This window comes from Martes martes (genome assembly GCF_963455335.1).
Source record: "Martes martes genome assembly, chromosome: 1".
Lineage (NCBI taxonomy): Eukaryota > Metazoa > Chordata > Mammalia > Carnivora > Mustelidae > Martes > Martes martes.
The window spans coordinates 168,593,773-168,621,537 of NC_137888.1; the positions used below are offsets into that span (position 1 = coordinate 168,593,773).

Here is a 27,765-nt window from a genome sequence, read left to right on the forward strand (position 1 = left end):
TGAATCTGGTTGTATGTCCTGTTTAAGAGAGGTCACCTCTGGATAGAAGTGCAGCATCTGCACAATGTTGGACACCTCATCTGCAATGCATGTTTTTGAGGACAGGAGATTTGGCTTATTACTGCAGTGTCCCCAAGAATTTAGAGCAGTGCCTGGTATATAGCAGGTGCTCAAATGGTTGATTGAATGGTCAACCACTGCCCATTATAACACTCAAGGGACAGGGAAGACAAAAGAATCTCTTTTCTGAACCAAATTCACATCAGCAGGGAAGACCTGGTGAAGAAAACAGGGGAAAACAGCCCTGTCACTTGAGCTCATGAGCTGGGGGGGGGGGGGGGGGGGTAGCAGCCTGCCCATACAGAGCCAGGTGGACAGATGAGGCTTTGGACAGACAGACTGCAAAATGTCAAAATATAGTAATGAACCCAAGATCAGAACTTGGAAAATGACAGACCTGAGAGCAGGAGAAGACACTCAGAATTCTGAATCTCTGGTCAGGATCACAGGAAAGGAGAGAAAAATGGTTCCAAGAGACAAATGTGGGTGGTTAGTAAACTGTCCATTGAGCTGGTTTTCAGCCAATTTATGCAAAAGCTGGAAGGTGGGCAAATGCAGACCACCACAAAATAGTGACCTCTAAGAGTAGTATTTGAAACCTAAAATTCGGAATGCATGCAGGGGTGCAAAATGAGTTAGAGCTGATAAAAGTATCTTTTGCTTTGTCTGTTCAAAACCAGAACGTGAGAAAAGTCATACAGTCCCTTAGATTTGACCAATAGTTTTCAAATATGGTCCTTGGATCAGCAGCATTAACTTCACTTGGAAGAGTGTTAGAAATGTCAATTAGTAGCTCCCACCCTGGACTACTGTGTTAAATTTGTAGAGGAGGGAACGACTTAGCATTTTGTGTTTCAGTAAACCTTCCAGGGAATTCCGATGCTCACTAAATCTCAAGACACACTAGATTAGGACATCAATCCTCCACCCTACACATGGGAAGCTTGAAGAGGAAAAGGAAAAAAAAAAAAAAAAAAGTCCCCAAGCTTTACCCCAGAGCAATTAAAATGGACTGTCTGTGGTGGGCTCTGGCCATGTGTGTATTTTAAAGTCTCTTAGTGAGTTGAATGTACAATCGAGGTCAAGAACCTAACTCCAATTCAGGTATCAGCAGCACCATCGTATCCCCAAGGAGTTTATTAGAAATGCGGAAACTTGGGCCCTTCCTGCTGAAAGAGAATCTACATTTTTAACTAGATCCCAGGTGACTGATTGATAGGCACATTCAAGTTTGGGAAGCACTTGTATAAGATAAAAGAGTTAAAGGAGAGAAATCAGGATTCGTATCTTGCCTCCACTTTATTGATTTACTAATTTCTTTTAAAGAAAGGGGAAAAAATGACCAAAAAAGCCAGGATAAACACACTGACACTTGAGACACAAAGTAAAGGTTTGGAGTCAAAGAAAGGCAGATGTCAGGAACACCATGTGAATGAGAGAAACAGGTGTTCTGTAAGCCTTAGGTGCTTGAATTGCCCATACAACTCATTTGACAATACTTGGGTTATTTGTTAGCCAATAAAAGAAACACAGTAGGACAAAACCAGGGTCAGTAACCATTGTGCGATCCCAGGCCATGGTGTTGAGTTTGGGAGAGTAAAGATATTCGGACTGTGCGGTAGTTTCCAAGGCATGCCCTGTCCTCCCGTCTCCCCTTGAGGAGACCTGGGGAGTGTGTGCGGAGTCTGGAGGTGGTGGTACACCACAGCCAGAACTTCTGATGGAGAAGACCTTGGGAATGACTTCTGAACTTGATTTGATTCCATGGCAGGATTTCAGGGAAGATGATCAAGGCAATGTCTTATTTATTAATAGAGAAACAAAGCCCAAAAGCCACTCATGGTTCATGGAGTCATAGACGTGTTGGTCTCTTAGGTTTTGTGACAGTCGGAAATAGTGTGGATGCAGTGTGTTGATACTCACAAGCCATGACAAATGTCCTTGGCTCTGGTTCATTTCTTCTTATTTTTTATTAGCCAAAAGAAAATAACACAGGACGATCATTCCTACAGTTTTGGGGGGTTTCCTTTTTTTTTTTTTTTTAAGATTTTATTTATTTATTTGACAGACAGAGATCACAAGTAGGCAGAGAGGCAGGCAGAGAGAGAGGAGGAAGCAGGCTCCCTGCTGAGCAGAGAGCCCGATGTGGGGCTCGATCCCAGGACCCCGGGATCATGACCTGAACCAAAGTCAGGGACTTTAACCCACTGAGCCACCCAGGCGTCCCCTTGGGGGTTTCTAATTAGAGCAATAACCATACTTCTGTTGACCTAATGCTGATTAATGCACCAAAGTCAGCCTCGTCATGGGTCTCTGGTGGAAACCTCTAACGCCCTGCTCTGGGCTCTATCATTTTCCAGAATATTATCACTACCTTGGCTGAGAGTTAGTAAAGCAGCATTGATCACTACTATGATGATTGGAAGAGGAGGGAACCAATACAAATATCAGGATCTAAACAGATACTCAACTGAGGGCATGATAAAACAAATTTTACAAAAGGACAATTTATAGGAGAAAAATGTCAAATGAGAAATAGTACAGCAGCAGCAACTGGAGGAGGGGTTGAGGGATTTGAGTCCATTGGAGCCTGATTGTTTTTGTCTGTGTGAAGTGGTGGCCAACAGTGTGGCCAGGTACCTTTGGCATGAATCACGCTGACAGCAAAGAAGGGGCGCTTCTTCCCCACCTGGACCCCAGCCACCCCACCTCTAGCACTGTTGTAAGTTTTTGTGTTCAGACGAGGTTAGCACATTTCGATTGTGAAGTTAACATTTGGAGCAAGTTCAGATACAGGGGCCTGATGGATGGAAAGGCCTGAATCTCTGTCCTGTTGGTGTTGTAAGATGAGGACAGGAAGGGCCCCAGGAGCGTGTGGATTGCCTGGGATTCCACAGCTGATTCGTCCTCTGACATAGGAGTTGTGATTCTGAATCGAGGACCTGCTTGCTATCTTGTCTCCCTCCCTCCTTCAGACGGAGGTGTTTCTGATGTAGCATATCCAGCCATCTGTATCGGATCCCCACTTCCCAAGACTGGTTCCCATTCTGATGAAAAGAAGGACTGCACGGGAGGAGTTGTTCTCTCCTTTACCGCAAAGGTCAGTTCTCACCGGTTGCTTCCTCTGGATAACCTGGGTCTTCCCCACCCTTAGAGACCCAGCTCCAGCCCCTCTTTCCACAGACTCTTCCAGCCCTCCCTCCGTGTGCCCCTGTTCTTTACCTTCATCCGTCCATTCTTCCTTTCGCTGACTGGTTTGGAAATATTTACGGAATGCCTGCTCCTTGTCAGACCTTGCTCTCCGTGCTGGGATAGTACGAGGAACAAAACAGACAGTATAGCTTTTCTCCTAGTCCTTATTGCTGAAAGGGACCTTATTGCTGAAGAAACAGATAAATAAAGCAAGCGAGTGGATTCTCTGGGATGGGGGGAGGAGGAGGGCTGCTCCGTTAGATGAGCTCCGAAAAGACCTCTGATGTGATGGTGTTTAAGAAACTGGAAATACTGAGGCAGTGGGGTCATGTGGCTGTGTGGGGGGAGTTAGTGCTAGGCAAGAGAAAAGGCATTAGCTATGCTCAGTATATTTGAGGAAGAGCAGGGAGACCTGGAAGGGCATTCGTTCTGCTGCCTGCTATTGGTCCATTTTCTATCACATCTGTCCTAGGGCTATAGATGCACTTCAACTCAGCTACCCTGTTGGGAAGGGAGGTCATGGAAGATGATTAGAACTGCCTTTTGAGGATTGTAAATTAAAGTATATAAAGCATATACTGTAATGCACATGATGTACGTAAGGTTATGATGCATATAAAGGAAACGATATGTATTAAATGCACATTTACATATATAATGTGTATAATGCATATAGATAACAATTCCTTATATAGTGCTGTAGGTTTAACTTTTATCCTTGACATTGTCTTGATCACTGTTAATCTCAATTCTACCCCGAGGATCCAGGGGCAGAGTAAAGGTCCTTGGCAGTAGCTCTTTCCACTCCTCAGTGGAATTGCTTTTGTTATTTTGCCTGCACTCTTGCTCATACATCAGAATCATCGGGAAAGTCCGTCGCGTGATTTCTTGGTGAAATAAATTATTTCTCCTACATGGCCAGAAGTCAGCCTGGCTTGCCCACGTGCTCTTTTACAGGTTGTGTTTGCATGTCTGGAAGGAGAAAGCACTGTGCCCTCCATCTGATTTTTAAGACAAACTATAACAACCGTGGTGGTACGGATGCTAGCTAACACGGGTGGTAGGTTAACCAGGGCCAGGCAGTGTTCTAAGCTCTTGGCGTGATTTTTTTTTTCCCTCATAATCCTCCGAAGTCTATGAGATACACCATAGTATTAATCTGTTTTCCAGTGGAGGAAATGGAGGATTCAGAATGTGTCTGTAACTCTCCCCCAGGATAGCTAGCAGAAGGAGAGCCAGGTCTCACGCTCGGTTGTTTGGCTCTATTACTTGAAAATGTTTATAATCCAAAACTCATATCTGCTGTAATTAGCTTTTTATCTCATTGGCCTGTTGTTTGAAGGGTATTTAAGGGATTGGAAAAGGTGGGAGATACTTTAATTTTTCTCAGGGTGATACTGAAATAAGATTTCTAGCTTTGTATACAAATTTCCTGGGCCAAGAGAGCAGCAAGAGTTTGGTGGATTCTAGACACAGTAGAAAATCAGTCACAAGTTGATCCACAATGGGCTATTTAAATCCACTGAAATGGATTTTGGGGTCCTTCCCTTGTGCTGAAATCGGCGGCACCCTATGCATATTGATACTCTTTTGTGCTCATGACACCCAAGTGAGTGTGAGTTTATCCATGACGGTATTTCTTACCTATGAGTTTGGGGGACCCCAAGTCTCAATCTTGCTGTCAACATGGCCACCATATTTGTTTGGACGTATAGACAAATGCATTGTTGTAGTAATCTTCGCTTAGATCCTTTGGTTAAGTTTCACAGAGATATTTATCTTTTCACTCACTTGCCACCAGATTGTTTATTGAAGCTAATATCCCTTTTTCTCTTCCCTTTGACACTTTTTTTTCATTTCTGCAGTTTTTAATTTTTATTTATTGTTAATTTTTTATTGTTACGTTCAGTTAGGCACACTTTGGTTATTTTTGATGGGTAACTTACTGAGTCTGTGTCTGAAGGCTGTCTGGTCTTTGATTTTAAGGAAACAAAATGCATGGGCTTTGTGATATTCCTTTTTTATGAGAGCACTGAGCCCCTAAAGGTTTATCATTTTAATTTCAGATCTAACTTCACTTGTGAGCTAAGGCTTGTTTCTTTAACAAGTTTGGTTGTTTTCAGTATTCCCTGACTTAAGACTTCATGAAATAAGCTATAACTAAAAGGGGATAAACAACTAAAAATATTTATTTCAGGAAATAAAAAAGTTAACCAAAGTATTTTATTGGTACATTCTTGGACAATATCACAGAATTGAAAGAGAATGGAAAGGGGAAATTTTTCAGCAAGGGTGTTTTCCACTAAATTGGCACATAAGCAGCAAGATTAACGAAAGTACTTATTACAAACAGTAAAAAACATACATGCTTTTTTTTTAAAGTCCTTATCACACTGGTCAGTCATAGAGGGGCATGAACAAAACCTCAAGACGTGAAAAATCTGTATTCTTTTCTTCAAATAGCTTAATCATTATTAAAATTATTGCAAAATATCCATATACCTTAATTAAAATAACAGAAGAGAACACAAATACGAATATTGAACATAAATTATTAACATGTACTGTAAAATACATTACTGGCATGCATTCCAAAGAGCAAGACCTCTATTCAGTTCAGCCAACACCTTCCTTTCATGGGACCTATCCTCATACCAAAGATAGGTGGGGCATACTTTCTCAGCACAGTTTTTGGTCTTTAAATATCTTTTTTGTCTTAAAAAAAATAACATGATTTGTAGTGGTTTTATAATCATAATTATACAGTCATTACATACATAGTTTTAATTTTCTTTCTTTCCTTTTTTTTTTTTTTTTTTTTAGTCTGCCGAGATCTTTTTAACATTTAACTTGTTGCAAAATTTTTCCACATATTCTGCCGTCTGAGAGAATAGGGCTCTATGGAAACAAGGCATTCGAAAACAAACAGTGAACCGAGGTACAACATCAGATGGCAAAGTGCAAAAGTCCTCACAAACTGTACAGAAAATTTCAAAACCTTGCAGTCTGGAAGTACATACGTAGAAAGACAGGTCAGCCCCAAAACGTTCACTGTGGCTCTCGGTGGTTCATCCTAAAGAGCCTGGGTGGGACTTGAGTCTCAACACTCCCTGTGGCAGGGAAGGTCCAAAATTGCAGCCGAGTTGGCAGTGCTGATACCAGTGACTTATTAAGCCAAGATAAAGTAACAATATTTCATAAAGCAGCTGTGTAGGACACTTGGATCCTCTAACATTGGTCTCCTGGCTGGGGATGCTCCTCCAGTGATAGGCAACGGGTAGGACCAAAAGAGTCCTATGCCAGGTTGGGTGACGAAATAACTGAGGGTCTTCCTCCTCCATGGTTCCATGGAATGAAACAGGTTAGATAACCAGGTTATTATAACTGACATACTTCTTTTTTGCAGCAGGGCCTGGAAAAAAAAATGTAAGAGTTAGTTGTAGCAATGATCTTATTTGCAAAGGTAGACACAGACTTAGATCTGGGATGACTTGGGTGCAATGTCAAGATGGAACCATGACACACATCACTCTGGATTCCTATGATTCTTTCTAAGGTTTTGTCTACTAAAATCTGCAGTGCCCAGCAATTCTCAAGCCATCTGTGCTCTCTATTCTGTCTCCAACCTCCCCTTTTAAGGTTTATAATGGTTAGTAAATTAATTAGTGGATGTTGTGCTTTCTAATCAGCTGACCCTAAGCTGAAAGGGTCCACCCATGTTGCAGTGGATTTTGTTGTGTGATCTTCTCCCAAACCTTCTCATAATAAATGGCCATTGCTTGGGACGGGTCTGTCCTGGGTCACGGCGACTGATTTCAGTTGACTACAGATTAGGTCAACCAGTGCCGCCCTCAGTTACGATTCCACCATCAAATTACTGGTGGCTGACTTGCACAGAGTTATCATCAGTAAGTTATAAATAAGTTATAAATGGTAATTTATGGAACTGCTTCCATCAAAGTTTGAGGCTCACTTAAATCTTACCACGCATACCTTTTTTGTTTGTTTGTTTTCTTTAAATAATAAATTACTTTTCTATTTGGTACAGTGATTCTGGAACTCAGCTCTACTCATTCATTTGCTCATTCATTCATTCATTCAGCAGATATGCATCAGTTGCCTACCATATGCCAGACATGGGGCTAGGCACTGACGAGCAGATGATGAGCAAGTCAGACCCTTTCCTGTCCTCATGCTGGAAATGACACCAAGATCCTGAAGTATTATTCTCTAGCTCTCAATACCAAGTAATACAATTACTGTGATGTGACATGTTCTTTATTCACTAAATCTTAGTAGTTTTGCATCAGCTTCTGTTGGACACAAAGTAACTGTTAAGTGGCATTTACTGATGGCTTATTTTATTTACTGTTTTTTATTCTAAGTAGTATTGTTCGTTTACTATAAACAAGTAACAAGAATTCTTCCACACCTCTTAAGTAGGGATTCATATGGGAATTCAGGAGACTGGAGAAGCCACAATAACATACTAAGAGTTTGTATCTGAACTTTGAATAGGTAATGCAGCTAGTATATTACAGATACATATATGCATGTGTACACCATACGTAAAGACAGATTTTATTTCCTGGATTAAAAAATTCAGACTCTCCTCCTGGTAAATTCAGATTAGAAGATTCCGACTCATTTCTCTATTAAATCACATTGTATTTATTAACTAAAACTAGGTTAAAGAAACACAGAGGTCCTCTGGAAAATCTAATCATGAGCTGGGTCATGCTGCATTGTCCTTGATAAATACATGGTGTCAGTAATGCCCCATTGTTAACAGAGGTCCCCATTGTTAACAGAGCCTTCACTGTCTTCACTGATATGCTTGGTTTGAGTATAAGGAGAAAAACTTTCTAAAAATGTTTTCTTTACTCCGAAGTCTTATATTTATAGTGTCATAGCTAAAAAACTCCAGTAGATAGTTGTTAGAAATAATCACAGCCTGCCTTGTCAAATGGTAATATAATAATTATTCTCAACAAAAAGGGGGGAATCAGAGAAAAAACCCAGAGGTTTAATGACCTAAATATCTGAGTTTACCACTATCATGTAATTATTGTATGACTGTTATCCATATAAGCAAAACTGTCTAGTGAAAAAAGCAAAACATATTTGAAATTCCTCGAACAGGTTACTTGAAAACACCAATTTCTCCAGAAAAGTCTTCACCAAAAGAATAAGGAAGTTAGAAAATATTGTCCTTAAGTTGTAAAGCTGAGCATTGTTTTGCATTAAACCATCATGAAGATGAGCTTATGTTGTAAAAAATTCAAAAAGATAATAATAGTAATGGAAATTCACTGATGCTTGGCATGGATTATCTTCTTGTGTTTGTAAGCCTTGAGGTGAATGCTGTTATAATCCCTGCCTTACATAGGACGGGTTTGAGGCTCAGAGGGACCAGCATTCCAAAATGGGGCTAATGTTTGAATCTACAGTTTGCTCTGCAGACCACAGTAGGAAGACCATGCTGCAGCTGGACTCACCTGACCCAGGTTCTGATTTAGCTCTGTCCACTTACTTGAAGTGTGACTTGACCAGTCCAGTGACATTGAACTTCTCTGAGCCTTTGTAGAAATGGTTAGAATAATTGTTACTTTGTTGCCTGTTAATGGCATAAATGTATGAAATATTTCAGTTTCTCATTTGGCAACATAATGGATAAAGGTATTTTTAAATTACAAAACTCTATACAAATGATTAGCTTCAATTCATGCCATCTTGGCAGAATAGCTTGGGAACTTTGCAGCAAAATGCTAATGGAGTTGTGTAGGTCCTGGAATGGTGATTTATGTACTTTTCAGAGAAATACCCAATGTATTATAATGTTTATTTTTAAAATGTTCTGGCCCTATGAGTAAATAAGATAAGTACCAGTGGTGTCTGATAATTCCATTTATTTGAATACCAATGCAGTTTATGGCCTAGAAAAGAAAATTGCTTAGCTCAAAATAGTTGTGCAGTGAAACACTTTCTAAGGAAATGTACTTTTAGTATTTTAAAATAGTTAGAATTTTTTCTCTTGTAAAGTTACAAGATTTTCTTGTAAAGTTAGAAGGAACATTAAGAATATACGGCAGGATCCCTATAGAATTTTTAAAAGTTATCTACATCAGAGTTGATGTTTATGATGAGGCAGTATTATGGGTTCTAGTTTTTGGAATGAACACTTTTTCTCCTTTAAAACGTTAGACAGTCCATCTTACTCTTGGTGTTTTGTCAAAATCAAAGTGGGCTTGACATTAGCTTGAACTACTTGAACTACATTAGCTTGAACTACTACAAGTGAACTACTTGTTTTCTCTTTAATTTCTCGTGAGTCTTTTTGTTTCAGGGAAGTTTCATTTCTCACTGTGTTCCATGGAACACTTAAAACCCAGACTATAGAAGTAAAGAAAAAAAATAATAATAAATGGAGAAGAAAAAGAGTCTTATGGATATTATAAGAAACATTGAATTATGGGAAACATAAGTAAATAAATATATAATTTTGAATAAGTAAGATTAAATAAGCCTCTTTTCTCTACCCGTATTTAATTTCTTTATTTTTTACATAATAAGGAACTTGTGTACTTCACTGACAATATTCCATATATTTCTGTGAGATCTTGTTAAAAATTTAAATGCGTATGAAAAAAAATATATATATCAGTGTATGTATGAAGTGATTCAAATAGCCACAGAAAGTGTAGACAATAGTTTATCACAGCCTTGAAAATAGCACATTGATATATTTACATCTTTACTTCAGGTGCCCCTCCATCCACCCACAGAAAAAGCACGGTCTAGCCTTCCCTACTTCCCCACCCCCACTGCAAGTGCTTCCCTCCATCTCCCATCCCAGCCTGTTACCCTGATGTGGGCATCTTTTCCAGCAAGGTTCATGCTGCTACTGCGTGTGTAGCTGCCCGTAAAATATAGGGAGTTTTGCTTTGTGTTTTTTCAATTGTACAAAAATGGTATCACTGTGCATATCCATTTACAACCTGTTTTTCATATAACATTGTGGTTTTAATTCTTATTTATGTTGATTTGGTAATCGTAATTACTGTATAGTTTCCTGTATAAGCACAGCCAAAGTTTCTATTCTTTTTTTAAATTGATGGGCCCTACCTACTTTATAATTGTTTTCAATCGCAAACAATGCTGGAATAAATGCAATTTGAAAACTAATATCATTTATAAAGTTAAATGATAAAAATCTATAAACTAGAGGAAATTATTTGCAGTATAATTAAGTGACAAAGGATTGTTAAACAAAATTTTTTAACGTATACAAACTAATAAGAGATCTAATTTTTAAAAAAAAATGAATCAAATGATCTCAAAAAGTAATTTGTAGATTAAAAATGCTCAGCTTCAACAATTGGAAAATGCAAATTAAAACAATAAAGGGTCGGCATTTCATGCCTAGCCACTGCAAAATAAAAAATGTATTGGCACTGATACATGTACTCGTGAGGGTGTGAAGTATGGATTCTTAGACCACTCTGGTAAGAGTGGAAGTTGGTATAATTGCCATGTAAGAACCATTTGGAAAGACCTAGAAAAGCAGAGGATGCACATAGCATTCATTGACTGAACAATCTTGTTTCTACATATATACCTGACACACATTTTCTCGTGTGCACATGGGCATGTGTGGGGCTTCTCAGGGCTATTAACATAATGTTGTGCTTTATGATTCTCTAAGAGGGAATTCTCCTATAGCGGCTGGGCGTAAAGTACAAATGAGCAAAGTGGGTCAGTGTGAGATACTAAGGAACAGCATGAACCCTGATCCATTGAAAAACACTTGCCCCATGTGACAGCATAATCATCTGTAGGATGCTTACCTTAATTTAGTCAGATATTTCATTTTTTAAAGAGGTTGTTATTCACTTTAAATATTTTTTCACTTTATTCACTTTAAATCTTTTTTTATTCACTTTAAATTTTTATTCACTTTAAATCTCTTTTCAAAACTTATTTTTCATTTATTGAGCACATATTAGGTATTGAGCTCTCTTCCAGGCATTATAAATGACTGTTTTTTGGTACCAGGTTCAAAATCATATTAAAACCTTGAGCAAGTCAAAGGAAAGAGGCCAGAGGCTAGAGGAAGTCTCTGGGCAGCCACTTTGTAACTCACTGATGCTGTCTGCGTTGTTTTCCAAATTTATTTGATTGCATAGCCCTCCCCCCTGCTCCCTTTTTAGTGGATCCCTTCACACTATACAAGAATGTACTTTTGGTTATTTCTTAAATGTTAGTCCTGCTTATTACTTCCATCCTTTGTAAAGCTTATCAAACTTGGAAACACTGGTTTATTGCCTGATAAAACTGGGCCCAAACTGACTTTTCTATGAACTTATTCTAAGTGTTATCTGTGCCTCCCTGTCCCCTGCCATTGCTTTCCTGTCAATCATAATTTGCAGTTGTTGCTTAATTAAAAATAATTTTTTTTTTTTATGTTTTATTTATTCGTCTCAGAGAGAGTGGGAGAGAGAGAGAATGAGCAGGCAGAGCAACAGGCAGAGGGAGAATCAGGTCTTCACTGAGCAGGGAACCCAATGTGGGACTCGACCTCAGGAACCTGGGATCATGACCTGGGCTGAAGGCAGGCGACTGAGCCACCCAGGTGTCCCTAAAAATACCTGAAATGGATGAAATTGTTCATATTATAGTTTACAGTTACTAAAACAAAAGGAAATATTTTAAGCTATTATTTCTGTGGTCACTAGCTTGTTTCCTGCTTGTTTGTTTCATTAGTAAATGTCCTTAGCCCATTCCTTAAGGGCAAGTAAGTATATGTTACCTTCAATTGTTAATTTCCACTCAGAATTTCAAAAGAGCTAGTAAAATTTCTGTACTATGATTTTACCTACATCTTTTTTTTTTTTTTAATGGATTGTCATCTAAAAGTAGCACATTACTCAGCCAAAAAGATGGAAAACCCAAGAATGGAGAATATGATTACCAAAAAATGAGGCATTCACAATTGTGCAAGTTGAACACTGATCTAAGAAAATCTGAGACTTTTCTATAACTTCTCTGTCCCACCTCTAGCTCTATTGCAGCAACTTGTCAGGAGGATGTTGGAGTATTTGTCTTTATGTTAGTTAGCTGGACTTCTTGACACAAAGAACTTGGCAGGGGTGAAAATATAACCAGCTAAATATGTCAGGATTCCACATGACCAGTAATTCTAATCTAGTCACCAAAGATCCAGAATCTGAATTTCTGTCCATATATCCAACCATCCATCTAATAAAATATTATTTAACACGTGGTAAATACCAGTCACTTTAATACATGCTATCTTGCAAAATAGGCTTGGAAGTTTGCAAGCTGTTTGTTCGGTTCTCTTTCATTGTAAATTTGGATTCTTTGACAACATTTAGAGAAGACTGCCGTTTGCCATCAGCAGGGGCTTGGTATTTCCTTTGTTGTTTTTCCTCTGTAACATGATCAGCATAAGGCAGGTGATCATAGGTTAGAATCCCACTGGGAGGGGCCCCCAAAGCAAACTGGTACCTTCCCCAACATTAAATGAGGGAGGCTGTTCAATGGGTAACTGGATCAGACTACCATATTAGCAGACAATATTAATCCGGTTCAAGAAAACAGAGAAGCAACATCCTAGAAATCCTTAGAAAAAGTGTGCAAAGTGCTTGCTCCATTTTCATTAGAAAACAAAGATATGAGTCGGGTATAGTCCCTTTTGTTAAGGAATTTGTTTCATAGTTGGGGAAATGATTATAGGGCCTGGGATAAGTGTTTAAAGATATTTGATGAGGGCTAACTAACCCTGTATTGAATGTGGATGTTTTGTACTAAGCCTGGGAAGGCTTCTCCGTGAAATGGGCACTTCATCTGGATGACAAATGGGAAAATATAAGAAGGATGCAGGTGGTTTAAAAGTATACCATGTTCATATCAACATACAAGGGGAGGGGTGTCACTTCTGGAACTGAAGGTTGATAGGAGGGTCCAGATAATTATTTCAGTAAATATGCATGCTGCCATACCAAATTCAAGGCACTGGAGATAGTGATGAACAAGACACACTCCCTATGGTTATTTACATTCCTAATGGAGTCTCTTGTTAAAGGCCTTGAATGCCAAGGTAGGGCAATGGTGGCTGAGAGGCCGTGGGGAAGCCATTGGTGGTTCTGAAGCTGAATCTTCAACTTGAAGTCCGTCCCTACAATGTTTACTAGCCTTCTCCTAAACTCGTTACCTCCTACTCCTTGTTCTTTTTGTAGTTTCTCAAAGTCACTTGATTCAGGGAGCCTGATTCAGGTGTCCCTGCTCTACTGTCTCATGGCTTCTCTACTTTTCCTTTGCCGTGCTTAGCACAGCCAGGGTGTGTCACTTACTGCTCATCGTTCCTGTGTGTCTCAGACCTTAGCAGTGCGGGTGTAAGAATGGAACAGACCCTTGTTTTCCCTGGTGCTAGTAGGTGTGTGATACCAAGTAAGTGTCAGTACTGAAGAATCACTGCAGAGAGGCTTCTGCTCTCTGAAGTCATTGTCAGATCTAGGAGCCTTTTGGGAGAGAAGGAGAGTTCTGATGGCCTCACCTCACCTCCCACTTCCACCACAGAACACGTGGGAACTTTGTTGGCTTTGTCAAGCTTCCCCCTCCCACCGCCCCCGCTCAGTGCCCCACTTGGTGCTATCGTGCACAAAGCTATTGCTCCTTAGATTTCATTTGTAACTTCTAAATCACGGTATTCTGTCTTCCCCTGTTAGCAGCCACAGAGGCCCCAAACAGCCTAGCTAAAATTGAGAAATCAATTTTCACTTCTGGCATGAAAACGGTCAATGAACATTCTAGTGTTTCTTTAAGAAATCTAATTTGTTTTTTAAGATGTAAAGCATCAAGCAGAGGTTTACATGGTTCTTGGAAGATGTTTTGGAAGCAAATAGACTAGGTCTTTGTTAGGAAACATCTTTAAGCTTGGCCAAGTTAAAATCTGGGTAGCTTGATTGAGGTTGTATATGTTTTGCCCTAGAAACAAAAAGTATGTAGTAAATTACTGCACCATAGATGCCTCCTTTTTCTAGTTATACACTTTGCCTGGGCATTGAAAAGCTTTTGAGTATTTTGCAATTTCAGTCTGTTACAGATATGAGCATTCTGGAGCACATTATGGGTGCAGTGGTGCCTCTAAGACTGAAGCTGTGCATGAAAGCCTTAAGTATAATGTTACAAATAAGGCAGTAGTGACAAAATAGTAGCAGAGTAGTACTTAGTGTTTCTGGATGAAAGCTCTAGCTAAAATCCGGGTCTTGCTTATTTTTGGGGTAGGACATTCACAGTCCATTCATTCATTTCTATTTTCTTTATTCTACCATTACTAAGAGCTTATGGTGTACCAATGGTAGTTTAGTTAAAAACCAGTGGCTCAGAGGTAGGGGATAATAGTCTCTATCTTTGAACAACTCCTGCTTCAGTGCAATTCAGCACATATTTATTGACCACCTACTATGTGTCAAACATATGGCAGGGAAATTTAGCCATATTACAGAGCTGCACAGCCTCTGATTGTATGGTGCTTACACCCTAGTGGAGAGAGACAGATTAATTTTTTTAAAAAGGTAAATGTAGCCAATTCTTGTTATTTGTTGTTATATTCTATAAAGTTGCCATAAACACTGAATTATGGAATACTGAACCATTGCTCCTAGGAGAAACACAAGGTTAGGTTCCTATGAGACTCTGACCACAACATTTTATCAACCAATCAAGACATAACATTGATTTATGTTTTCTTCAGTTTGAAGATGCTTTATTTAATACATATTATTGATTGATATCATTGAACTCATGGCCAAGAGAATTATAATTCATGCCTGAATAAAGTTAAATAATACATGCATCCTGAACTCAAAAATACTAGATAGCACTTTAGTTTGGGGGCTATTTTAAACAACAAAATCACTGACCAAAACAGAACAATGCAAAACTTAGGCATTAAGCAAACTATAAATTCACCCTTAGAGCTAAAACAAAGCAGAGCATCACCTTGTTCAGTCTTAGCTGAGATCGTGTGCAATCAAGATTCTGAATATGTCTGCAAATGACTCTAAAAGCACAAGTAGTCATTTTGGAATTACACATCAATTTCAGCAAGTAAGGAAGTTTGGAAATAGAGAACCTGTGAATAATGACGTTCACCTCTATGCTGATGTCAGGCAATCACAAACACTATGAAAAAAATGTTGACTAAGGGGTTAGAGGTTAGGCTGAGGTTGCTGTCCTAGGAAAGGTGATAGTTAAGGTTCAGAGAGGATGACATTTGAGCAGTGACTTGAAGGAGATGAGAGAGAAACTATGAAAATTCTTGGACCATAGAGTCAATAACAGGTGCAAAGCCCTGAGGTTGGCATCTGAAAAGCCAGAATGGCTGGAATAAAGAGAGTGAGCAGAAATGGTAGTCTGCATGAAGAATTCCAACTTGGTAGAAGGCGCCATCATAAACTCAAGGAAGGTTTCAAAGTGCAAGGAGTATCCTGAGCAGTTAATTGTGGACATTTCTCTGCCAGGGAAACCAGAAGTCAAGGGTACAGGTATTGAAGAACATTCCATGTGGAGGACCTGCCGCTGGCAAAGGCATGTTATGTGAAAAGGCTGAGTGTTTGGAAAGAATGGCAAAATGTGTGGAGCATTTAAAGAGGACAGGGTTCATGGAGAGAAGAAAGAATGCTGGGGAAGATGATTAGGAAAGTTCGTCTCCAATTGGCAAGGGCATTTTATGTTACATGTAGTGTTTCGGTTATGAAGATGAACTGTGAGAAGTTCACCAATATTTTTGAAAGAAGTAGAGAATGTTCCAATAATTACCTGAAGGATAAGTTGGGGAGAAGAAGTGGATAGTAAGTGCATGCAGGGAGACCAGCTAGGAGTTGACGGAGTGATTAGGATTGTGTTTGTGATAAGTGGAATTCCAAGACAATATTACAGTGGGGGTACTAGATGAGGAAGCATCTCATAGTTCCAGCAGTGCCTTTGCGAACACCCTGTTCTCTTAGGCATGAAAACATGGGAAAGAGCCTTTAAGGCCATTGTCAGGGAGAAGTGCCTTGAGGCCAGAGCTACGTTGTTTATTTGACTGATGGATTGATTAATTGATATTTAATTTAGGAGGGGGTGTATGTGACATTGCAGACAAGTGTTGTTAAGTTCAGTTAGGTTGACTTTGGGGTGCAAAGAGAAGAAACCAGAGAAAACCTGGCCACGGCAAAGGGAAGAGATAAAGACTTAACATTTCCTTCCTTTCTTGAAGTCCAACTCATTTTAACCTGGCAGGCAAAAGACAGAGCCTGAGAACTGAATCTCTGTTCAGGAGGAAGGATGCAGTATTTCATAGGCTGTATGTTTTGGCATACTGGCTTTGGAAGATGGAAGGATTGGAATCTGCTACAGATAACGGAAATCAGCTAAAACTTCAGTTTAAAACAAATATAAAGCAAATGTCTACTAAATGTTGAACACTGGTTGCTGGGGATACAGAGGGAATACGACATGTCCCTGTCCTCAAAGAGGTCTCAGTCTAATAGACCAGATTCCCCTGTGGCTAAATTAGGCATGGATTGTAAAGCTTGAGTATGTAACAGTGAAGTGGCAAACATTGGCTTCCACGACGTATAAAACTCACCAGCTCATATTCAGACCTGAGCCTATTACGTCAGTTTCAATATTAGAACTTTGTAATGATGGAATGTTCCTTCCTTATTATTAATTTGGCATATTAATTTGCTCATTTATTTAACAGTAGTAAATTTTTATGAGCAAAGACATTAACATTAAACAACAGTGAATTTCAAGGTTTTTTTGTTGTTTTTTCAAGATAAATAACAAACTTTTAAAAAAGTAAAATAGTAAATTGTATGAATTAATACTAGGAAAATGAGCATTTAAACAAAAAAGTATTAAGAATGTTGATAGAAAATAATAAGGACCAAGCTATATGCACAAAGATGTTCAGGAAGAGGTGAAATAATATTTGCGGTTTTGAAGAATCTAAATCTCAAACTAGACAGGGGTTAAATAAATTCTAAAGCAGTCTTTAATGGGACATTTAAATCTGTCAAAGGTAGTGATTATTTTTTTTTTTATTTTTTCAGTGTTATGATGGAGCAACTTGGGAAAGCTTATGCCATAGCATTAATAATGTTTAGCACAAAGAATAGGTTACAGAATTGTGAGAGCTCTATAAGTCTGAAAGGGAAGTCTGAAAGAAATGGATCAAATTATTAAAAGCTAAAAGAAAGCTGATGAACTTTTCAAATATGTCAATATCATAATGGACAAAAATAAGACATGGGACTGTTTCAGATTAGAGGAGTCTAGAGAGATAAAAACACTAAATGTAGTACCTGATCCTTGACTGGACCATGAATTAAAAATAAACAAAACCCCCAAAATATTATCTGTATTGGGGAAAATGGAAACATTGAATTTTGACTTTATAGTAATAACACTGCTTACAAGAGGCAACAGACAAGAGAATTTGTATTCGGATAAAAGATGGAGGGAACGGATGACTAACCACACCATGCATGAGTAACGATAGTATCTTCTATTGGAGGTGCTAGAAGAGTATACTGGAAATTGATTATGGCCCAGAGCTAATACAGCAAACTGGTTTACCACTCTGGGCTCTCATGACCAGTCCAAGCAACATAGTCTGTGAGCAACCATAGCAGGTGTCTCATGGTTCCATACTTTCCAACCTCAGTGTTCTCTCTAGAATGTTTCTCTTCTCTCCTTTTGTCTCACACATTGCCAATCTGTTACTTTGAATGGGGTGGATTGATAATGACCTTCAGTATGTAGATTAGTTCAAGGAGTTTAAGATGATTTAACAATCCTGAGATATCTTTTAAAATACCTGATTTTAAATTGATGGTTTACAGTCTTTGCTAAAACATTTTCTCTTTGCCATACTAATGCTTAATGGAACCGTCCACACTGCCTGTTCCTCTTTGTAATCAAGATCAGACCACTTGTGATGTAAATTAAGGCATTTGGACCAAAAACTGGAATTCTCATTCCTAGAAATCAGCAGGGTCTTGAGGAAATGAGCGCTTAGCTGGGTTCAAGGCATTGGGTTTGGAGAAACTAGATGGAGGAAATGGAAGGGTGCCTTCTATCAGGAAAGACTGAGAGACTCTGAAGACTAGAGATCAGAAACTGAATGTTAAATGATGTTAGAGAATTACTGTGACCTTGGTTAGATAGATAATTATATGATGGTAAGGTCGGAGAATGTCTGCATTTTATGATGAGCTAAATTTTTTAGAGTAAAGGTTCATGGTACCTGTACTTTAAAATGGTTCAAGGCAAAAATTACATAGGTACAGATGGAGCAAGTAGGGGAAAGTAGTTGTTCAGCCTTGGTGGTGGCTTATACTACTTTCCTTCCACTTCTCTGAATGTTTGAGAAGTTTTATGATTAAGTAGCTTAAGACTTATCATCTCCAAAGAAAAATGTATGCTTCACAACTTGTCTGAAAGCTAGCCCTACCTTTGTCTCCTACCATTTGCCCCCAGGAAGCAGTGCTCTCAAGACAGTTTTGTATCTCAGAGAAGAGATGAAAACCAATGGCAGTTGTTTCTGTGGCCGGGTGTAGAACACTGATGATCTAATTCAAGAGCAATCATCAAAAGAGCCACAAGAGTGAAAAGTAGAGCAGTGGAAAAGATGGACAGATGGACATTCATGGATGGCCACCACTCAGTTTTATGACCTTGGGCGAGTAACTTTATCTCTCTGGACCTGTTCTTATCTGAGAAATGGATTTAACAATAGTGTCAACGGTGTTAAGAGGATAAAGGGTGTTAATACATGTGAGACACTTAGAATGGGATTTTGTATAATTTTACTATAGATTGGCTGTGATCTGGCTTTTCTCTGGATGTGTTTGGAGAATGTCACACACATAACACCGACTCATTGTGTGTGCACTGCCTTTCTCTTAGAAGAAAGGGGTCCTTCCACAGCAGAAGGTCAGGCTCCCTGTAAAATGAAACCAAACTAGTTGTTCGGTGTTTGGATGCCCGTAGGGTGCCAACAACTTTCCTTGAGGAGGTTTAAGGTGTTGTCAGAACACCTAGTGCATTTCTCCGTTCATTGACAAAGGAATCTGCCAAGTCACTGTCAACATGTTTCCACTTCTCTCCAGCTATATTGCCATCATTAGCCACTGCTTCATCTCTGCAAAAGTGTATCACTGAGCCCTTGTACTTTGAGAGATTGTGTTAGTCGACAGGAGCCAAAGAGGGAAGCAGGACTTTGGCAGGTTCTATTATGACAAAAATGACAGTTTTTTTAACTGTATGGACACACTTGTACACATAATCAATGGCTGTTGCTACTCCTACATACAGTCCATGACATCTTTGTGCAATATTGGAACTGGTACTTATTGATTCCAGGAACCTTTCCTGCAGTGCCATCATGTTATTGGCGAAATCAGTTACTAGAGCCTGTAAATGCGCATTTACTTATGTACTGCTTTTATCTATTTTGATTTAGTAATTAGATATCAACTGAGAAGCACATACCAAAATCATTTAGATGAGCTGAAGTGACTTATCCTCTATTTATTTAGTCCTTAGCTTTGCAGTCAAGGTTTGAGTGGTGTCTTTACTGACAAAGCAAATTGAAGACTGGGGCAACTACCAAATCGATTCTGTCAAAAAGACTGAGCCTGAAGCCATCTATGCATGTCTTTGATACATGAATGTATAAGCACACTGGGTCCATATGACCCAGGTTGCTTAGCAAACACTTAGCAGTGACCACTCAAATTTCCATGTTTTCCAGAGAGCATTTATGTACTCCATACCCAGAACAATCTGTTATATCCCAAGTGCAGTCATACAATTTTTTAAATTCTCAATAGTTCTTCTTTCCCTGAAGTTAAGAAACATATGGATGCACAAATGCTTGTACTTTGACAGTCGTGTTAGAACTTGAAATGTTCTAGGAACTCTGCTGCGTATTTGGTATTTACAAACCTTTTTAATACTTTCAGCAAACCCTCCAAGACAGATACCAATATTATCCCTACTTTACCAAAGGATATCTGAGGATTAGACAGATTAACAGACACATCCAATGTCACATCAGATATCCCTGCCTTCTTGCAAGTATGGGTTTTGATAAAGCAAGAAAGGAGTAAGAGAGGTGGAGCTAATGTCAAGGGGGCACAGATTATCTCTTATTCAACAAACATTTTCCAGGTGTTTACTATGTACCAGGCAGGGAGGCATAGTCAGCTTCAATAAGTCAGGACAACATCTCTGTCGCTCACCCCAGTTTACATCTAGCATCTGTCCTGCCTTGGTTTCTTCCCCAGAATTCCATTCTCTGATCCCCATGGATGTCTAGCTTGTTGCAGGAGGCACTGAATCCTGTGACGTGCTTAGGAAGTCTCAGTGACTAAAGTGGCAGCATGGAAGCTTAGGTTCCAGGAGGCTGAGAAGCATTCTTACAGACAGTGAAATACCCTGACAACAAATCTGGCACATGATAGTCCTTTGTTCACAATCACCTTCCTTCTCCCCAGAGGAACCAGCGCAGGATAGATACTTTAAGGAACCAGCGTTTGTAGGAACTTGGAGGATAGATCTGAAATGGACAATGTGATCCTAATCCACTCTGTAAATTTGGAGAAAAGTCTATGGCTGGAAGCAAAGACAAAACAAAACAAAACAAAAACAAATGTCCAGACTTTGCCTTCCCCAAAAGAAGAGAAAGGTAGTATCACCCAAGTCAGTGATAGGGGCAGAGATGTGAATCTGTGGTTAAGGAGAGGTCTCTTGGGTCACACTTCAGGGATTTAAATCCCAGCTTTGCTCTATAATCTGTATCTTGTAATATACCACTAAGCACCAGCTTCCTTGTCTTTCAGTTGTTGGCAAAATCAGGATGGTGATACTAGGGACAGTGCAGGACACCGAAGAAATTATAATCATCACTTTCCCCCCATACCGCCCCCCCCCGCACCATTCACCTCCATGTCTTTCACTGTCCGACCAGCATAATTATCATCACTGAAAACTAGTCATCTGAACAAGACAGTGGGATTCAAAAGAATGGTTACATCTAAACTTAGCTGGTTACCTATTTCACAGGATGAACACATCTCATAGGATGTGATTTAAGCACAAAATGAATATGAGACTTGGAATCGCCAGTTTTGCTGTTATGTACTAGAGAGTGGTCAGTTCTGAACTCCAGCTTCAGTGCAAGCTGTTAGGCTCTTGGGGAAGAGCGTTCCCGGTCTATATATAGTGTGTAAGGAGATTATACTTTTGCAAAGAAAATAGAGGTGCATAGTTAAAAGGTAGATTTTGGTATCACTTCAGAAAATAAGAGTGGTCTCTAGATAAGAGAGCTTGGCTAAACAAATACTTTAATTTTAATTTAGTCAATGGAGTTTGGCTAAAGAAACAATTTTGGTTAAAGGAATATTTAAATATTTTAAATAAATTTAACTTAATTAAGAAAATTCTTAATATCAGGGCCACCTTAAAAATATGGGTTATTGTGTTGCTACAGAGAATAGCACTCTTTTGTTTTGATGAATACTTCCAAATAATTACTATTCTCTAAGATAGTTACATTCCCCAGGGTTATGTCACCTCAAACTGTCATAATGCACACACCATTCCATCTCACAACTACCTGCCCCACTGGGAGGGGTAGAACAGTCAATAAAGACTTACCAAGTCCCTAACATGAGCCGTCTTCCATTCCAGATTCTAGGGCTGGTGCAGGTGTACAAACATATGAGGTATAACCCTAACCCTCAAAGAACTTCCAACCTGGCAGAAAACCTACGTGAATCATGCACACAACAAGGTTGCCAACAATAGCAAAATTGCCACCAAAGACTGCTGCTCCAAAGTCAGTCATTGCCATCTGTCAGTTTTACATGACCTTCTCCTCAGGGAATTATTTTCTGGAACAGATGTCAATGACATCCTCCCAAATAGGATGTCCAGACTGTTGGCTTGGCCAGTGGTCCTTGCTCAGGTATCCTCTCTAGTTCTTCTGTGTGAGTAGATGCCTGACTTTTTTCATTTCCATTTCCAGTCCTACTCCTGGGATGCTTTCGGTAAGCTGCTTCAATCCCCAATTCCCTGGTGTCTAAATTAATCATTCTCTCTCTTTGTTGGCTACCTTTCATTATGCCATTTTCTCAGGTCTGAGCTTTTCGGGAGGCTTGAGATAATTGTCCTCTACTCCTTTTAGCGCTGCCTTGTTCCAAGGCCTTCTTTTTGGTTACCTTCCACCCCCATATGATGTTATGAAGATTCTTTTGTCAATTGTAAGAATAATGTACCGAGGAGGGAGTAAAGAATGAGCCTGTCTCACGTGCTGCTAGAAACTGCAAAGTGAGGGAACAATTTGAAATGCTGATTAAAGAGAATTTGCTTAATAATGATAATGGTTGACATTTATAGTGTGCTTCTGATGCCAGGAAATGACACCAAGCATTTTAGACTGATCATTTTCACCAGTGATCTGTGAAGATGCTTTCATTCTCCCCATGTTGCAGATGGAAAAAGAGAGGCACAGAGAGCTTAAATCTAACTCCCAAGACCACTGAGCTAATAGAGCTAGGTCACCCAACCTGAGAACTCATGTCTGACCCACGGTGAATCTCTTCTTTATGTAGGAAACTTTGGTCTTGCTCATCTACTTCATCTTAGAAAAAGGAATTATTGCACATCAGGAGAGTGGAGAAAGTGAAGGAGGAGGGTGTGACAACATGTAGGTCCATTCTGCTGACATGCTCTAGCATACTGGGGTGCCACACTGAGGACTAATAAAATGTAGCAGTGGACTATGAAAAACTGAGAGCAGATTTCCATCCGTAGTAAGCACCCTGGGTAGAATTTGCTGTCGCATATACTCTCCTTTTTCTTCTTGTCTCTGAAAAAGCTCATACCTGGAAAAAGAATCTCTTTTCTGTCTAGCACTGAAGCCCCTTCCCTCCTGTTGCTGATGGACCATTATACCTGATGAGCTACAGGCTGTTAACAGGTGTCCAGGAACAAAGATGTATCCGTTTTTTTTGGGGGGGGGACAAAACTATGATTTATCTTGGGCACTTGTACTTGAATCGAGGTTTCCATTTAACCTGCTGTAATTTCTGCATTTGGGCAATATATCCATTGCTCTCTAAAGACCAAAACAGGTGATAAATTGAAACATATATTGCGAGAAAATACTATGGCTGAATGCCTGACTCTTCTTGGTCTCTGAGGGAGAAAAAAAGGCACCAGCAGTTTCCAGATTCTCCATAACTGCTAATATAATTTTCTAGTCAACATGATTTCACCTTTTCAAAACTACAGTCAAGCAAGAGAGCTGTGCTTTGCCTCTGTCTACTGCAAAGAAATTAGTTTGATTTTGATTTTTTTTTTTTTAAGATCAAAGTTTTAGAGTATTTTCTGTCCATTTTTTTTGGGTGATTTCAAAATAAAAACTCAAATTGACCCATCTTTAAATCATCCATTTTTACATGTGGTGAAAGACACTGCTTTGAAGGAGAATGGAAAAGAATAATCCATTTTTTGGAAATTAAGACAATCCCAGGAAGATATCCCACATTCTAGACTTCCACACCTGCAAGTCTTTTTACAGTTAATGCCAATAGTCAGAAAAATGAACCCAAGGCCATTTCAGAACTCCCACATGACAAGAGAAGATGAAATAATGCTCAGTGTGCTTCACCAAGTAAACAGAGCACTATAGTTTTGAAAATAAAAATTTCAACTGTAAAGATGAAACAAAGACATGTTGTCTGGTAACCCCAAGTCAACCAGAAAATTCAGCAAACCTCGAGGACCGGATTTCCCTGCTCACTACTTAATTAGTGTTACTGGAATTAGTTTGAGTGAATCTACTTACTTTTCAACCAGCTGTTTAGATATCCTCTAAATACATCCCAAATATCAATTTTTGTAGCAGAGCCAACCATAAAAATAAAATAAAGCAGCAGCATCATTCAATCCACAGGATTAGGATGTCCATATGAACTATATTATGTATCCAAGTTGGACTGGGGCCATTAATGTCATTCCATTTCTGCATCCTCTGTGGTACTCTGAGCAAATTCTGGCAATCCCTGTTCTTTCCATGCCATATATTTCCTTTTTTATAAAAGCCTACAGATGTTTCTACTTCTTAATATATGCCCTAGGCTTTGAGATGTTGACATGTAAAGTACTGAGCATTGGTATCACTTTTGCTGGAAATGGAATTGGATAATGGTCAATTTACAGACCCTAATCTTGAAAACTATTATTTTCTCTGTAGGCAAAAGAAATGAAAATGAGGGCAATAAATGTATCCCGCCCCTTGGGTTGTGGTGCAATGAGTGTGGGAAATTTCTGGCTAAAGGAGCAGTCATTTTAGAATGTATCCCAAGAAGGAGACAGCTTGTGTGCCAGGAGCAGAATGCAAATGTCCATCTCATGTGTCTCTGAACTAGGAAAACACCCTCTAGTGTGTTAGAAAGCTCTGTATTGGCCAAAGCTCCAGACCCTTGAACCAGGCACAGGTTTTCTCAGATGCTCTTGTGCAGAGGGCATGTGATGGGCTCCTTGGAAGGGAAGAGCCTAGTGGTGCAAGAGAGGATACTATCAGGGATCAGAGAGGAGGAAGGCCACTATGACGGGGTACTGGGGAAGGGCTGCTGAGGTCCTGTGTTCTCTTTTGCAGGAGTAGCAGAAATGAGCAAAGGAGGACAGGAGACACTCACACACAATGTCGTGGGAGATGAAGAAGGAATAAAAGAGAAACAAATGATTTTTTAAAAGGAGGAAGGCTGAATTTGTGACCTTTAAGCTCTGTCTTACTTCTCTGTGTATATGTAGAATCTGTATGAGTAGAGTATGAGTGAGTCTCTGGAGCCAGGCTGTGGGAGTCTGAATCTGTTCTGCCACTTACTGTGTGACCTTGGGCAGGCTGATTAAATTCTCTGTGCTTCAGTTACTTAACTCTTCAATAATGATGATAGAACCTATTCACTGCATGGTTCCAAGGATTATGTCGGTAAAGTACTTACTAAACATTGACTATGCACTTGCTATGATGTCATCAGGCCTGCTGAGTATTCCTTTGTTCCCTTCTGTCTCTTTTATTGCTTTCTTTTTGTCAGAGAAACAGTTGCAGGCATGGTATAGGCACACATTACACAGTGGCTAACTGAACATAATAATAATAAAAAAAGAAATAAACTATTTTAATTACAAGAGATGAGCCACCCACTTAATAGGCATTGTGTGATGAATTCTTTTATAAGCTTATTTTGGAGTCATAAGGGATTGCAGAATCCAGGTCTGCTTATTAAGGGACTGGACCTTTTAGTTGTAGGATGTTCTTATATTCCCAACCTTGGCATGCATGGCGTTTCATTTTGTAAATTATGCCACAGTGTGGTATTGACTGTTCTGCCTTGGGCAGCTGAAGAGTGCCTCTTAAGCATCCTTCCTACAGAAACAGGTGCTCTGAGAGCTGTGTGTTGTTAGAACTGCTTGGATTTTATTCAGATTCAACAGGAAACATACACTGAACGTCTAGCTGTTGGGTCTGATATTCTGGGAGTGTATTTCTAGGCTCCTCTCCACCCCACCTCAGTGTACCCCACATCCTAATAAAGATGTGTACTATTTCTCAACATTGCCCAGAATCACAGACCTAAGGTGGAGTTTCCAGAAGTTATCAGAAAGATCATCATGCTCTGGGAATGTGGCAGTTTGTATTTTCCTCTTCCCAAGGGCCCAGAATGCTCTTCCTCTGTCTCTGGCTTCTCTTACTCTTCTTTCATGTCATCCAGAAAATTTGGACCAAGGGCTGCTGCCCAGGGAGGATAAGAGAGCCAGTTCTATCATAGGTCTCAGGAAAAATACCTCATTTCCTTGTGTTTTCTTCACCCCTAGCTTTGGAAAAAAAAAAATCCCATGGGCTTTTACATCAGCTATAACATATGGGTTGGTGATAAAAATCCAGCTAAGAGTAAATAATTCTGTTTTCCTGCTGTTTCGATAAACTATACAAACATATTTCCCTTAGGGACCTTGCAGGGAGCCTAGATGATCATTGTGATGTCTCCTTCTCTCTCACTAGCCATCACCTCATTTTAATTCTGAAACAAAGAAAATATTCTCCTTGCTCTAAAAGATTTCATGGCCTGGCAGTGATCTTTCATCATTCTTATTTAATTATGGTCAACTAGGTCATTATCCCTACAGAGCAAATAGTATTTTCTTGTTACAGTCCCCAGAGTTCAAGAGCACATAAGACCATCTCTGAGTACAAGTAGTACTGACATTGAATGTGTGGTATATCAGGCTCTGAGACCCTGAAGATGCCTCCTTAGAAATGGATATTGATTATATTTGATGTGCTGTAATCACTCAATAGATACAGATGCTTAGCTACTCTAGTAAATTACATAATGGCTCTCCTTGAGACTCTTACACCTAAGGAACGGTTTACTGCTCTGTTTACACAGAGCAATTGGGTCATAAGCAACACTTACAGCTGAAGCATTTTATTTGTATCCAGAATTCCTTACTCATTCCTCAAAAAATTCCAAAGGAAGGGTAGGTGATATTTTGCTCATCCCCTTACACATAAATTTGTTGTAATGGACTGTTCATTTTAGTTTGCAAGGAAATTTATTTTTAAAGAAACAATCTCCTTATAAAGAGGTTTATATTTGCTAACTATTTTTTTTTTTTCGAAAAAGATTGTATAGGTCAGTAAGAAAACTACAGGATCAGAACTTGAGGATGGACAACAAAACAAAACAAATGAAAAGCCCATCTAGTGCTTAAAGTCACAGTCAGTAATAGATGGATAGTAGGAGTTGCAATCAATGATGAATGCCTCCGCTAGCTGTCAGGGTTTAAATACTGAATGTACATTTTCTAATAACACAGTCCCTAGGAAGTTCAAAATACTGCATTTGGGGAGGGACTATATTTGACATCCATTTACTTACCATAAACCAGTTGTGATTAAGCATGTTCACCCCTCCCCCAGCAGAGTGGAGCAAGGGGCCAGCATGTTGGAAATCAGACTGTCTTTAATTCTTAGTTTACCTGTGTTTGTCATGGTGTTCATTTAAAGTTCTACAGCAGAATATCAGCCTGATCAATGGAATAGGTGTCCAGTCTCAATGGAGTGGGTGCAAAGCACTTTGACCCTTGAATAACCAGTTCAAACTTGACTTAGATATTGGTAGCTAGGGCTGCAAAATTCCCCGTCGGCCCTTCAATACTCAATACTCAAAGCCCATAGAAGCAGAAGATAAAAGAAATGGACATTTCTCTCTGAAATTGAAACCCATGTTTGTTGTCCAGGGAGAGCCTTGGATGCCACGTTTTGGGGAAGGAGAAGCCTAGGTTCAACCACTGTTTGGCTGGGAAGAGAAGCCACTAGCTGGGTGGCTCTTGATTTGCCACTGGCCTGAGATCAAGGCT

General features: G+C 39.4%; 1 protein-coding gene across 1 annotated transcript in view; it reads right to left on the reverse strand.

Moving 5' to 3' along the window:
- Nucleotides 1-6,614: 6,614 nt before the first annotated feature.
- Nucleotides 6,615-27,765, reverse strand: part of GRM7 (glutamate metabotropic receptor 7) — a gene marked incomplete at both ends in the record, with an annotated part of 875,705 nt that continues 854,554 nt past the window's right edge. Inside the window, one exon of the mRNA XM_080824214.1 lies at nt 6,615-6,664. Coding sequence (XP_080680340.1) covers nt 6,615-6,664 — 50 coding nt within the window. The remainder of the gene's footprint in view (nt 6,665-27,765) is intronic.